The sequence below is a fragment of the Xiphias gladius genome, chromosome 18 (assembly GCF_016859285.1).
Source record: "Xiphias gladius isolate SHS-SW01 ecotype Sanya breed wild chromosome 18, ASM1685928v1, whole genome shotgun sequence".
NCBI classification, from domain to species: Eukaryota; Metazoa; Chordata; class Actinopteri; order Istiophoriformes; family Xiphiidae; genus Xiphias; species Xiphias gladius.
In genome coordinates this window covers 11,897,278-11,913,270 of record NC_053417.1, presented here as the reverse complement: position 1 = coordinate 11,913,270, position 15,993 = coordinate 11,897,278, and the positions used below count along the sequence as shown (strand labels likewise).

The 15,993-nt window shown below is 39.9% G+C and overlaps 1 protein-coding gene across 3 annotated transcripts in view; it reads left to right on the top strand.

Moving 5' to 3' along the window:
- LOC120803430 (TOX high mobility group box family member 2-like) overlaps positions 1 to 15,993 on the top strand; it is a 77,223-nt gene that overhangs the window by 31,877 nt on the left and 29,353 nt on the right. For all 3 annotated transcript variants that reach the window (XM_040151867.1, XM_040151868.1, XM_040151865.1), the window contains one exon: positions 7,392 to 7,451. In XM_040151867.1, the coding sequence (XP_040007801.1) occupies positions 7,392 to 7,451 (60 nt within the window). The remainder of the gene's footprint in view (positions 1 to 7,391; positions 7,452 to 15,993) is intronic.

Here is a 15,993-nt window from a genome sequence, read left to right as displayed (position 1 = left end):
TTTATTTTAGTTTCTGCCAGAACTTCAGCCTTTTTTTTTCCTTCTTCTCCCTTTGCTCTTTCATACTTTATTCTGTGCAGAGGCAAGAGAGCAGTAGATTGCAATAAGATAACCAATTATATGCTAGAGGAAACCAGACTTTTTTTTTCCCTGCTGCACTTATCTGATGCTGCGGTGAGCAGAGGCAAAAGGCTGGGGTAATGTGACATTCACTCTGCCCTTTATCTTCTCTCATTGCTGTTTACCCCAGTCAGTTAAAGGTGGCTTGTGCTCTGCATCCTCTCTTGCTGCCAGAGAAACCTCACTGACGTAGACTCACATAGAGATATGTACATACTGTACAGAAACATACGTTGCACACACAAATGTGCAAATACACACACACACACACACACACACACACACACACACACACACAAACACACCAGTTCTCACCCCAGACACTATCTGTCAGGTAGACTGGTGGGATAACTTATTTCCTCCTAGTATCGCCCATGTTGTTAAGTATAGCACTACTGCACCTGCTGGGGCTAGCTCCTAATTGCATGTGATGTGCCTGATGCTAAATAGGTATTTCCCAGCAATGGTTAGCAGGTAGGCTGTCGAAGGCCACCACAGCAGGATGAGGGAAACCGTGTGGGTGGCACTTTTGTCTGACATATTTCTTTCTCTTATACCTTTGCACATGTAGTTGCACGTGACACACTACATGGCTTTGACCTATTTTGCACACTGCTCTAGTTACTGCACAAACAGACTGTTTATACTGATTACATACAATCAAACTATATATTGACCTACCTATACTACTTTGAGAGACAGTGCAGCCTTGTTTCATCCGACATGTCCAATAGGCAAAGAAGCTTTTACCTGAAGCTGCACCTACATAGATTTTATGCAAAAATACAGCAGAAACAAGCTAAAGATTCAACAATGACATATTATCACATTTTACGTTTTTTTTGCAAACTTTTTAGCAAACAGTTGCCTATTTACACATCCAACAGTTATCAGCAACAGTAGTACTTATTGATGTCATGTTTCTGGCCACCTGATGAATGTTAAGTTGAATGTTCACTTTCCTTTTAACTCCACTATGTTCACCACCACTATGTTGCTAACCTTATCTGTCGGCCGTGTGGTTCTGAAAACGGGACTGCAGAAGAAAAGCTGAATTTATTTGCCCCCAGTGAAATCCAAATCGTGCATGAAAAGTGAAATACATTTGTCTCCTTAAAATAGTGACACAGTGTTGGATATTCTTTCATCTGCCGCAATATCTTTTAGTATGACACAATCACAAACTTGGCAGGCTGGTAAACATGATTCAACTGTGCATTGTTTACTCATGTCATGTTACATGATTTCTGTGTGTTTGAATTCTATTTTTTTTTTTGCCATTTTTAACCACAAATTTGAAGCAGTCTTGACTGCATTTGGAACACAAATTATACCATTATTAGAAATGATTGCTTTTTGAAATTATTTTTGATGATAGGTAAGTCAAAAACTAAATGAGAAAGGAAAATATAAAATGAAAACAGAAAAACTGTTTTTTTTAAACATTTTTAAAGCTCTTGACCTGTGATTGCTGTTAAAACTTGTGACCTCTCATGCGTCACCATCACCATTTAAATTTCCATCTTGCTGTGAATTTACTAGTTCACAGTGGAAACAAAACCTTACTTAGCACCAACCCACCTGGCCTCCACACACACAAACACATACACACACACACACACACACACACACACACACACACACACACACACACACACACACACACACACAAACACACACGTACACAGCCTTTCACCTCAATCTCTCCTCCCATCTTTCACCATCTCTGCTGTTGACTGTTGGTTCTGTTTTGTGGTTGCTCCAGGGCAACAGAAAGTGGATGAATGAGAGCTTATGTTAGGTGGAGCCGGAAGCGGTTGGAACCTGTATTACGTCTTTTGTGAAAAAGCTTTTTTCTTTTAAGCTGTTGCTGATAGGAAGGGCGCTTCGTGTTTGTTGGTATCTCTATTGTTTCAGTGTGGAATGCTTTAGACCAAATCAAAACAAACAGAGCTGATGCTCATTAGATGTTAGCTGATGGATCACTATCACTGACAACGTAACAAAATATTTTTTTAAAATCATCGGCTGGAAAGGTAATGCAGAAACAGACATTAGAGGAAATACAGTACTACACTGATTCATCTTTCCAATTCCTCTAACTAATTACTTTCTAAGGTGGCACGAGGCCAACGAATTCCCAACAGAATTCCATCAAAATCCCACTGAGAGATACAGGAAGCTGCTGCGTGTGTCTTGTCGTTATCTGATCATGCTGTCTATGTGGTCCACTGACCAGAGCACAGGGTGTCCAAATAAACATGGCCTGTGTTTTGCATATGAAAATGAACCATGCAGTCGATAAAAGTGAGGATACATAAGATGCTGGGCGTTGGTGGACATGACCCCAGTGCTGCTACAGCAGAGTGTGCGCATGTAGTATGCGTGTATAGTTTGTGTGTATGATCAAACTCTCACACCCAGGAAGAGGCTCTGTTTCCCTTATCTAACGACAACAGAGCATGTGTCGCCATGGCCACAGGCTGTGCTTTTTATGGGCTTTGTGTTTGCGTATGTGTGTGTGTTTGTGTGTGTGTGTGTGTCATGTTCATTGTTTGCCCATGTTCATTGTTTGCTTGGGGCGTGGTGCAACACCAGAATTGTTACTATAGTCTGTCTTCTCTCCCTCTTTCTCTCTCCTCCTCCCATGCAACTCTGGAAATTTATCTACTATAGCTTTTTCTTTCTTTCTTTTTTTCTCTCTTTTTTCCACTCTCTTTTGCCTCTCACCGTCTTTGTCTTTCAGTCCTCCGTCTGTCTGTCTGTCTCATCCTCTCGTCTCGTCTCATCTTTGAACCAGCAGTGACAAGTTAGGGAGCATCAAAATTCAGTGGCATATTGTCTCAGGTTCAGGTTTGTTAGGTCGCTCCAACAGCTTAATTGAACAGAGGACGAGGGATTGAGAGATGTAAAAAGAGAAATAAAGAGAAGAGGGGGAAGATGAGGAAGAAGGGTGCTCAAACAGGCATACATATTGCATGAGTCCCCCATCACCACCACACCCCTTTCTTCACAGAATGGCTGTGTACTGTTCTGGGCTTATTAATTCCGCTCGGTGAGAGAATTATTTTTAGAGACTTGGTGTACTGGCAAAGGCTTTTAAAGTCACAAGTATTACACATTCTGCTTATAGATTCCCTTTTATACATTGAAAAGTTCTAAAAGTTTGTTGTGGTTGTTCCTTAGCATGATTCTGTATGTTTTTTGTTTGTTTGTTTTTAAACTTTTACAGATTTTGCAGTGGTCTACTCGAATTTTGATTGTTGTAAGAGTAAAATTGTTCCCTTTTTACTCTCAGCTACATCTTGTCATATCATTTACGATACTACATGTGCTCTAGTATGATATATGATATGGATTGCACACTATGTTTTGTGCTGTTGAGTAGTTTAATCTATAACAATGAATCATATTTTATAAGATGATCATATGCTTTGTATGTAAAATCTAAATCTGAACTAAAGAAACTATAGATGGAAAATCTACCTGTACTTAAGTAAAAGTAAACTTACTTATGGCACAGATACTTGAGAAAATGTACTTAGTTATTTTCCACCACTGATACTTCTCTCTGAGATAAACTTGTGATAAAGGATTGTATAAATAAACTTGAACTGTGATTATATTAGCAGGTACATAAAAACAGTTAATCACCCACAGTATGTCACAGTGTTGTTAGTGCATTTCAGTAGATCACGTCATCTAAGTTATTTCAAATAATGCATTATTTTGTGTCCTAGATAACTGGTTTCTTAGCTTTCAAAATGAACGTCTTTTTTCATCATCACCTGGTCATTTTTCTCTCTAATGACTGGACAGTTAGGACATTACACAGGCAAACAAGCAGTTTATCTCCACCCCACCCCCTCCATAAACAGATGTTGCCTCGAAGGCTTTATGAGGAGCTTATATGAGTTGTCCATCAATCAAACACAATCTTCAGTGGAGTCTGTAATTTTGCCTCCAATCCTGCCATCAGTCGTCTCACCGGTGCACTCCAAGATGAAAAGATCCGAGCATTGTATTGCACCATTAGCACTGTGTAAATATTACATGTTTTCCCTGGATATGCTAGTTAGCATTACTTCCACCTTGTGGCTTCATTATTTTTGAAACGCTCAGCCTTGTCGATGATTGCAAGGCATGACCTAGTTCTGGGACTCACTTTCTCTCTGTCTCTCACTCTGTCACTGTCTTTACTTTCTCACTTTTCTTCCTCGCTCTCTACATCTTTTTCATTCTCTCTCCATCTCATTCTCTTCTCACACTGAATCCGTCTACCTCTTTCTTTGTCATTTATTCATTGTCTTTCTCTATTTACTACCTCAGCATCACCTTTATCCTTTTACTCTCTCTTCCCTGCCTCTCTGTTACTCTCATCCTTCTTCTTTCATGTATGCATTCTTTATTACTCAATTTGTCTCTCTTCCACAACCTATAATTATTTTTCTCTATTCTCTCTCTCTCTCCACCCCTCCCTCTCTCTTCTATCCTTCTTCTCCATGTTTTTATTCCTCTTTCACAGCACCACATGTGTCACGGAGGGAAACATCGCGAGCAGTGGTCCCTGCTGAACAATTACCATGCAAAGCAATCCAAATAGAGATGTTTGCCGAAAACAACATGTGTGTAATTACTGCTTAATGAGGCCCTTGTCTCAGGCAGAATGCCCAATTAGACTGCCGATGAGAAAGCGATGCCAAGGCCCACTGAAGAAAGAGAGGGAAGAGGGGGAGAGAAGGTTAGGGAGGGAGATAGAGAAGTGGAAGGAGGTTGCGACACGGAGAGAGGTGGGGATGATGAGAACATGGGAAGGGGAACAGAGCAGAGAGAAAGAAGCGAGGTGGGGGTGAGACAGTGAAAGAGAAAATGAGTAGAAAAAAAAATATGGAGAGAGTGAGAGCAAAAAGTAAGACGGAGAAAATGAAGAGAAAGGGAACAACAGAGAAAAAGAACAGGATTTCTGCAGTAAATGTGGAGTAATGGCAGAGCTGATAGCATTGAGCCGAGGATAAATTGGCATTTTAAGTGGGAGAGCAAGGCAGTGCAAAGGAGAGCTATCGAGAGAAGAACAGGGGGAAACAGCTTTAAATTGCAATATATGGGCAGCCATGTTGAAGCACAAAATGGCTGACCTTTCTGGGCTGTCTTTGGCCTTTTTGGTGAATATAATATTACAGATGTAGTTGGTGAAAATGAACATTGTCTGACTTCATTTCTTCCTTTAGAGTTGAAAAAAACAGCAGCAAGGCTTAGCACTCAAAGAATTCAGTATTCAAAATGAGGTAAAATACAAGATTTGACAGTGTTGTGGAGTTAAAAATGGCGTTATTCAGCGACTGTACTCCCTTTTCACCCGAGAGAATCTTATCCATAAAAAAGCTCTCACGATGGCTTTACGTCACCAGTGATATCAAAGTGGATTTCAATGGAATGAAATTGCTCAGTTAAGAGAGGACACAAGCCTTTCATGTGAGGGGCAAAGAGTTTATTACAGGTGACAAAGGTCAACATCACTTTGACCTCAGTGAGCTACAGTCACTTCTCAGTGCGGATTAGTCAGGTGATCGATGCTGCCATGCTTCATTAAGCACATTAGTGTCTTTATCTCATTGAACAATTAGTCAGCATTCATTTTCACTGGAAATAAACATGTAGATTTTACTGCTACTGTGAGGCTTGGTTTAATCATGAGATGTGTGAATGAGACTTAAATGCAGTGTATGGGCAGCACTTGTCTCAGTTTCGTGTTTGCGCATGAGGTTGAATGTAAATGTAATCATTAGAATAACCAAGTGAATCCTCACAAGGGCTTCGATGATATGCATCGTTAACCAACCATTGCCCCAAGGCAGGCGCTCCTTCCCCAGGCCTTTCTCCTGCAATAATGTACAGTAATTTCTCTTTCTCACCCTCACATGCTCATTCAGCTCCTTCGACTTTTTCCTGTCTACCAGTGTAGATATTAGATTTCACCCCCAGGAATTTTGCCCATTTCCACCCATTAGTCTACCTAGTTGGGCATTGTTTTGAGCAGGTATATCTTATGATCGGTTTTGTATTCAGTCATATCCACCGTGTGTTTATCTTTCAAGCTTTCGTTCGCTTCTCCATTGGCACAAAGCAGATCACCCCAAATGAAAAGGGCTCCTCATATCTTCACATCTGAGGAATTTGACATGGAATGCTGTCTAGTTTTATCATGTTGTGTCTGCTGTCTGTTCCCGAGTTTTCAGTGCATTGATATCACAAAGAATGACCTCAGTCAACAAACAAAAAGGAGGCTTTATTTGACATGGTGAGTTTCTGTGTGTGTGTGTGTGTGTGTGTGTGTGTGTGTGTGTGTGTGTGTGTGTGTGTGTGTGTGTGTGTGTGTGTGTGTGTGTGTGTGTGTGTGTGTGTTCATAATTATCCAGTCCAGTCAAGCTTTGTTCCATTTGCTGCAAGCGCGGTATGACAAAGCTTGATGCCTTTGGAAGCCAAGGGCATTTCACAATACAGCTCTTCTTAACATGGTAGCAATTTCTCCTTCACCTTGACACTGCACAGGTTTAGTTACTGAGCTGTTAGTGGGCCAGAATCTCATTTTCTCTGGAGCTACAGTAAAAACAGAATCTGTGTTTTTTTTTTCCTTCATTTTTAGTCCACTCAAAGCTGATATCAGTGGGGAATTCTTCAGGGATTTAGCTTCCCAACACACTAGACATCAGAGCTTGCATGTTGCATGTAACGCTCAACTGGTGACCCGGAGTTTTTTCCCAGCACCCTAAGGGTTCAAGGGTCATTTGTTGTTACGTGATTCCTAACCCCGTGTCAAACAATGTTTTGGCACCTGCAGCAAGTGATCTTTCAATGCCTGATTAGCTCAGTCCTGAAGACACAGCATACCCTCACTGCGTGGCACACACAGACACACACAACTCCACAACTTCAAAGACAGGCACATGCAGCCTTTACTACTGAATGCACTCACAGATTCATTCACTCATTCTGTCATACGCACACACACACAAAGCAGAGCCCACAGGGAAAAGCCCATCTCTCGTCACTTTGCTCATGTAGCCTAATTACTGGCCCGCTGACGAACAGTAATTACCCACGCCGCCATGCCACCACGAGGTTTAACCAAAGTGACAAAGTCATTAGTCTCACACTTCAGGCCACCCATAAAGAGTGTTTCCTTTTTGCACCTCCTCCCCCTAGTGCCCTTTTTTTTTCCAAACCTCCTTTTGCATAAAATATTTATTCCTCCTTTCTGTTTCTGTCCACAGTTTGATGGTGACAACATGTACATGAATGACAATAACCAAGAGTTTCGGTCACCAAACCAGGTAAGGTAGCCCACATCTTCTCCTATCAACCCCACAGACTTACATAAATAAAATTCTGAGTGAACTGTCATGTTATTAGCGTCAGTATTTCAGGTGTCAGCACTCACCTAGAATCGTTTATACAATTATATTCTGTGGTAAATGTTGGAAAATATTAAATGTGTATGTTTGCTAGTAAAAGTGCTCATTAAATGTTGTTGGTTGTATATAGAAACATTGCCAGATAAAACTGTTAAATGGCTAAATGTGATAGTCACAGCGGTGTGTATCCAACCCACATTATTAACTGTTGTAGGTTTGACCTGACAGATTACATCACATTCACATTGGTCTCTGTTGTAAACTGACATCAGTGTAAATATCAAAATTTAGATCACTTCTACTAACTAAATTGTAACAACTGCATTATCATTCGGAACCAGTGTTTCCTCCGCAGTGGCTGTGGGTGCATGTAAACTGGACTGTACCGGATGTTTGACATAATTTAATTTCTTTTGTAACTGGGAAATTAGCCACTATATGAATATTTGAATTATAACATATGTTTAAATAAAATTCATCAATATGTTGAAAAGTGTAAATTTGTATTTCCATTACAGAGGAGCTACGTAAAGAATTATCCATTAACCCCCATGTAACTTTAAAACTTTATTGATCTTATAATCACTACAAATGGATCAGTAAGTTTTCTGTAACTGTAATGCAAAAAAATCACATAGTTGAAAATGTGCTTTCACTACCCAATCCATCTTGGTTGCCCAGGTTTCACCACCAGGCTGACCTTTGCATTTAGCTGAAAGCACCACTGTGCCTAAGTACAGCCTCAAAGAGCCGCTAACGTAGCTGTAGACTCTGTCTCGTTTTCTTATGTATCATTTTCATAAATCCACAGATGAAGTCAGTATGTTAGAATCAGCTTGTAACGAGCAATCTTTTGTCACGCAACATCTAATCCAGTTTTGCAACCCGCCATGATGGAGCTTGTATGGCCAGATGAATTTATGGCAGTGTAACCAGGTTTGTAAGATTATTGGAACGGTTGATCTTTACGTAAAGGAAGACTTTGGAACATAACATGGCTATTGGACATGAGGCTAAATGGCGTCTTTTACAAGATTGCATGCGGAGGATTTCTCTGAAAATCTTTGACACCAATCAGCAGATTCAAATATCATTAAATCAGTGATCGGTATGGGAAGCCTTGAAATCCTGACCCCAGCATCACTCTTAAAAAAAGCATCCATGAATGTCACCCTCTTTCACTAAGTAGGAAAAAAAAACATTTAATTCCTCATAAGCCAAAGTATCCCTTGAACTGAACAAAACACGTGCTGTTTGAATTTTATCCAAAGCACTTTAAAATAACATATATCTCTAACATCAGAGGGATTAAACCATCCACCCTGACAGTGTTAGTACCGTGTCAACCCAGTCACTCTAAACTAGCAGCAATATTTCACCGTTCCAGGCTCATTGAAGTACTGGTCTCAGTCTGGAGAGCGGTAGGGTCCCAGTCACACAGTAAGCGAGTTAGACAGGCGCACTGCTGAGTGCTCCCAGCTGGTACATGGTAACACATGGCTGGACATATGGCAGAATTTGAAGCTCCAGGATTTGGCGATCCAGCAGCTAGGCCTTCATGTCCTGACAAAACACAACGAGGTGGAGACTCCTCATCAATTAGTGTCTCGCCTACTGTCAGAGAGTCACGGGAGAAGGCCAGAAGGCTGAGGATGTCAGGGCACACACGCACACACACACACACACACACACACACACACACACACACACACACACACACACACTTGCTCACAAAAAAACACACACACTCACGCATACATGCTGTAATAGGCAGTGACACATTTTCTGACACAAAGTTACTCATAAGTTATAAGCACATGTGCAAGGAGACATCCTCAGTTTCAGTTTGTTTCACTAACATACAGAAATACATGCAAATATGTTCATACTTCTATACTTGTGAGGGCCCACACTGACATAATGCATTCCCTAGCCCGTGACCCTCAACCATAAGCAACCATATCAACTACCTAACCCCAATCCTAACATTAAAGGCTAATTTCAACCAAATTGCATAAAACGTTTGAAAAAATCGATAGTCACTTCCCTTTCCAGAAGCCGTTTTCAGGTTAGTCTGGATACTCTACAGACCTTGCAACTGTTTTTACTGGAGCTACCTTGTACCAAAGAGGGTTTATTTTTTTATTTTTTTTTTGTAATTTGTGTAAACTAAACCTTTACAATAAATCTAATCATAACATTAACTCTAAAGCCATGTATTAACTCTCAAGCAGCCCTTTGAAGAAGTGAAGACCAGCCAAAATGTCCTCACTTTCCAAAAATGTGCTTACTCTCAGGGTGTAAAACTTAAATTGGCCCTTGCAAAGATTGATGAACAAGAACATATGTGCACATAAATACACGCACACATGTATACACTCATAAAACCATATACACACACACAAACACACATACATACTCATAAACCAAAACAAACACATACTGTCATCCTATAGCCAAAAGGTTTTCTTTCCTTTGATGTTGGGATTGAGTGACTATAATGAGGGGTCGAGTGGTAGCTTTAGCAGTTTATTGTCTACTTATAGCACACATGACAGTCTACGAGGTCCATCGTTGTTAGCCACATTCCTATTCTGCCCTAATTATGTCACTTTGCGTGCATACATGGGTGTGTGCTAATTGGGATATATGTACAGCCTTGTAGTTTCACTGCTGCAGCGGTCATGTGTCAATCATTAACACCCACTCCAGGTTTGCAGTGTTGTGTCAACAAATACCTTCTTAGGGGGTAAGGCAATTTGGGCTTTTCAAAATATGTCAGCTGCAGCTGATGCTCTGTCAGTGCTGTTACATAGAAGCTTACACAACAGTTGTGAATAACCCTTGGAACACAGAGTTCACTTTTTGGCTTCAGATCCTTTAATACAGCAGATTTAATTTGAAATTTGAAAGAGGGAGGATTCGCACCTTCGTTATTAAGCTAAAGGTTGCATAAAGTCACAAGTTTCAATCTGATAACTCGTAAAAAAAAATATGAATTGTTTAAATGTAAGTAAGCTGAAGTAATAAGTTGATTGTTCAGTCAAAAAAAAAAAATTAATCAGCAACTATTTTGACAGTTGATTAATTGTTCGGGTCATTTTTTCAAGCAAAAACACTGTGCAATTTCTAGTTCCAGCTTCTGCAATGTCAATGGAAATGGATTATCTTTGGGTTTTGGCTTGTTGGTCCAACAAAAGAATTGATAAAAAGATGTGACATTGGGTTCTATGAACTTTTGACAGCCATTTTTCACTATTTTCTGACGTTTTCTAGACTGCACGATTTAACGCTTAATTGTAAAAATAATCCACAGATTGATCGATATTGAAAATAATCATTAGTTGGAGCCATAATTATAAATAACTGAGTGGTTAGCACTGATCTTGATATTTTGGCAATTTCTTAAATTTGACAACATAAATGAATTTTTGCAATGATAAACCTGCTGAAGGGTCTGAAGAGGTTTATCTATAAACACTTTCAAAGCCACCACATCCAAGGAATGTCTGCATTTTCCCTGCGCATCATACAAAATTCATAACTCTGAATGCTTGCGATGCATGTGAGTCAATTATTTCTTAATTGGTGTTTAATTGTATGCATCCGCTATGCAGTGGTTTGTTACATATGGCTTGCGTTTGAAGATACAGTGAATCAGACAAATTAGAGGTTCAAATATGGAATCATTTTCTTCATCAATTTGAAATGTTGATTACTGTCTAATGAATATGCTGAATACATGCTTACATTTTTAGTTTATATATATATGTGTGTGTGTGTGTGTGTGTGTGTGTGTGTGTGTGTGTGTGTGTGTGTATTTTATTTTTGAACGTGTTCCTCATTTTTATCTAAGCATTCCCCAGCTGTTTGTAAAAAAACATGCTAAGATGCAAGGCCGTAACATTTTTACTATTTCGCTTCTGTTTATTCTATGTGAATAAGACTGCAGTAGGACTTTTATTCTTTGGTTCTGAGGGAAATGCTCAGAGAGGAGGAGAAAGAAAGAAGGAGCCTTGATGCAAGTTTTAACACTGCGTTAATATGCCCACCCAAGCCTTTACATGATGTGTGCCTGTTAAAAAGTGCATGCAGCCAGAACAGAGACTCCTTTGTTTGCATGTCTGGGGTCTTCCACAGCGTACGCACTGAGGTAGCAGTTTGACACTGCCAGGAGATTGCATTACACATAACATCTCTGAGCTTTTAAAAAGAGAAAACCGCTAATCAGAAACAGCTTTAAAGGAGCCATTTACTGTATGCTTGGACACAATCTGTCCATTCAAACAAGATGTTTTCAAGGCTTTGAATACTGTATAGTTTCTGTACAAGATATGCATACGAGCCTGCACATATGGAGCTCCCAGACGTTTCGATGATATTGATGTTTTCCATTTGGTTCATCTGTTGATGTTTCAGCCTTTATGCATAAGTGTGGGTGGGTTATATTGTTGATCAGCATTGTTTTTATTTGCCCACACAAGCAGATACTGAGGGGATAGTTTGTTGAATTAAAGATTATTAAACATATCAATTATGTTTAATAATCTTAATAATAATAATAATAAAACGCTAACCGTATGTCAGATTTTTTCAGCAATTCAAATACATGCAATATTTGGTGGCATTGTTCTCAGCGACTGCTGATTCCACAGATATAAAAACAACAGAACCAATCAGAGCTTCCTGTATGGGTTTAAGAATAGGGAGATTGTCTTTCTGTGTCCTTGTAATTTGGCTTAAAGAAATAACAACTCTTAACAACTCAGCATATTTCTGCCAAAAATGTAAAGAAAATGTTGCTCCAGCAACCAGTTACTGCCGCCTCTGTGTTGACTGAAACTGATCATAATTTCAGACTGAATAATAAAGTGAAAATGGCAGTTGAGTCTGGTTATCAGGCTATCACTCACATGCATGCCAAATAATGCTCACTGTGGTGTATATTTTTTACAGCACTGTATTAGCTGCATGAGCATGATCACAGCCGAACCAAAATGGCTGCCTCCAACCACGCCCACACACATTCTAATTTTGTAAAATGGACAGTAAGTGTTCTCCATTTGGATTCATATCAGGCCTGAACTGTTTGAGTGATTGTGCAGATTTGTACCTCCATGTATATTTTGGCTCGCTCCTCCTCGCCCTGTAATCAGTCTGTGTGGATACATGACCATGTGTACATGTTTATACGACAAAACAAGAAAAGTTGGAGACAAAAGTGGGAAGATTTAGAGAAATAGCTAGTTAGAGATGGACTTTTAAAGAGAAAACAAGCCAGTGGCAGGAAGAGTGAGAGTAAATTTGTGCGTCTCTTCATCTCTCTCGTGTTATACTTGTTGCATTGTGTTCCTTTTGCAGGAGGGGAATCTCAGGGGCCACTGGTCTTTGGAGAAGCAGCAAGTTTCAGCCTGTGTGTGCCTCTGTGTTTTCTGTTTCCAGGTGTCTTGCTGAGCCGCGTGTCTCTATCGATTTGGCCGGCTGCAAGAGAACAGTGGCTGATAGTCGAGATTAGAATAGAAACCTCACTTGTTGGATACAGACTCTCTCTCTCTCTCTCTCTTTATTTTTTCATCTTTCTGTTTCTGTCTGTTTCAGTCTCCAGTTCTGTCTGTTTATTTTTGTGTATTTCTTAACTGCGACTCTCTCATTCCCCGCATTTCTCCGTTCTCAGTTATTTCACACACGTTCATCCAACCAACTCCGTTCCCTTTGAAAATATATGGCTCTCACACACATCAGCTAAACTTTATACACACAAAGCCATACATCCCATATCACTCTCAATTCACGTCAACCTTTATTGCCATTATGTTTTTATCAAAAAAGATGTTGCCAAAGTATATGCACATATACAAAAAGTAATGACGCACAGCACGTCAAAAGAAATAACTACACTGTAAAAAAAACAATGTGTTTCGATATAGAATACGAATGCCTTGGCTTCCTTAAAATTTTTAGGAAAGTGACTAATTTGTGTAATTTTTCTATGCATACGTCATTTATTCAACTGAGTCAACTCAGCTGAACTCAAGAAATTAGGTTCACTTAACAACTTCCAAGTTAAATAGGTTTGATTTTCCAGTTATGTTCACTTTTGTTCTAGTAAAGCAAGTCTGATCCCTCATACACCACACTGTCTACACCACAGTCACAACGGGATCAGGTCTGATCAATGAATGCAACATCTACAGCTGATGTACCTTAAAAAGACAGAGTACATGGGTGAAGGTGACATTTTCTTCATTTTGATTAAAGAGCCGAGCATGTGACTTATCTAAGGCACATTTATAAAAGGCATTTAACAAGACTCCATCAAGTAACAAAGGAATGTTACTGGATCATGTTAGCCAAAATATAATGAGTGCTTGGACATATGGTAGTAAGTTAACATTTTTCCAGAACAAATTCAAGGAATAGTTAACACTTTGGGAAACAGCACATATTCACTTTCTTGCAAAGAGTTAGATGAGAAAATTGATACCAATTTAACGTCCGTATGGTAAATATAAAGCAAAAGCCAGCAGCTGGTTAGTTGAGCAATAGCTGAACTAATATTATAACTACACAATTTAAGTTGATCGAACATAAAACTTAAAAACGTATGTAGTTACACTGACTTAATGATAAAATAGTTAACTTTATCGAATTAATTAGGAATTTTAAAGTGTAGTCATTGTAATTTTATGTAGATAAAGTGAGAAATACCTAAAAGAACTGATAGGAATTAAGCTTATTTGCTTTCTTGTCAAGAGTTGGATGAGAAACATGATACCACGCTTGACATCTGTTCGTTAAATATGTAGCTGGAGCCAGGAGACGATTAGCTTAGCTTAGCATACAGGCTGGCTCTGTCCAAAAGGGAAAAAAAGCTCACTAATTAGCACAAACTGTACCTTGATTGTTCAGGCTAAGCTAACCATGCTGCCTGCTAAAGAAAAATGATAAATCTCTTACAAGCAGTTGAGATGATGATGCTTTGTCAACCAACCATTAATAGAAAATCCAGATGTTGTTTAGCCGATATGACCAGCCCCTCTCTCTCTCTCTCTCTCTCTCTCTCTCTCTCTCTCTCGCTCTCTCTCTCTGAGTCAGAGACACCTCAGTACACCCTGGCACCGCACACCCGATGTGGGCGATGCTGATGTGAGGCACTGTTACTTAATAGTGACTCACAGCCTGCCATTATACCCCCACCACTACAACTGCAACACTCTCCTCACATCACAACGCTCTCAGTCCTCACCACCCCCCCACCTCCCCAATGCTTCAGTGAATGTGTTTCTCTTTCTATCCTCTATCTTTGCATCCTTACCATGCAAGAAAAGTTAGGGGGACATTTGAGACAAAGATGAAAATTGAAAATTGAGGGTCTGAAAACGCCAACACACATCTCACTCCCTCTTTGAGGCCGTATAGAGCCGCTGGCAAGGTCGCGAGAGTGAAATAGAGATACATATTGTGCGGCGTGTATTTAAATTTCAAGAGGGCGTATCAGTTCAGAATTCAGTATCATGAATTGAGGCTGTAAACAGTTTTTCAGTTCTTAACCAGCAGTGGGGCATCGATATTTGAAACAATGCTGGAGGAACATCAGAGGAACATCCGCTCAACATCCATACCCATGCTAGGAGGGATGTTGGGTTACAGTTGTAACCAGGGATCGGTAGTTCTTTATGTAGGTCAGTCCATGTAAGCCAATAAGTCCAATTACCATCAGCCTCTGAAATTGAACAAGCAGTGACCTTTGCTCTGCTTTCATGCCACTGAAATGAATGGAAATTCTTACGCTGCTGCAGAGCAAGGATTTTTTAAAATTATATAAAATATTTATCGAGAATAGAGGAATATGGGCGAGTCTAGAGTAAACAGCAGGATGAAATAATATTAGAGGGAAATGTTCAAAGACAGGGATCCATTGTAATGTGAGAAGTCAACGTTCCCCTTGTTCGAAGAATATGAACAGATTAATCTTTCTGTTCATATCTGAAGCTTTTAAGAACATCAAACGGCCCACTGTCCCGTTCTTTTTGGCATACTCCCTTGGTCCCTCCTCAAATACATACCCCGCAGAAAAGCAGCACTCCCCCCAAAAAAAAGCAACTTATCGGCAGCGAGAGTGCACTCAATGATTCATACACTCTTTTGAGAGAACTTGAAACCTTAGCTCTATTTCGGTCCCAGCTTCTCTATGTATATGCTGCACGACGGAGCAGAGGGATTTAGTGGGCCTAAGTAGTTTGATATTTCTATTGGTTTTCCGCATGTATTTTCACTCCCTCTTTCCCTCTCTCCAAGTGATCTTTCTCATCATATGGAGACCAAGGTCATGGCTGATTGAAATATAATAGAAGTGTAGACATCTGGCCTAATACTGTGGGAAGTTAAATCTATTTTAATGGCCCCTGCCGCAGTGGATTCTCTCTGATGCACTCTTGCGCTTCACTGACAGTAAATCACA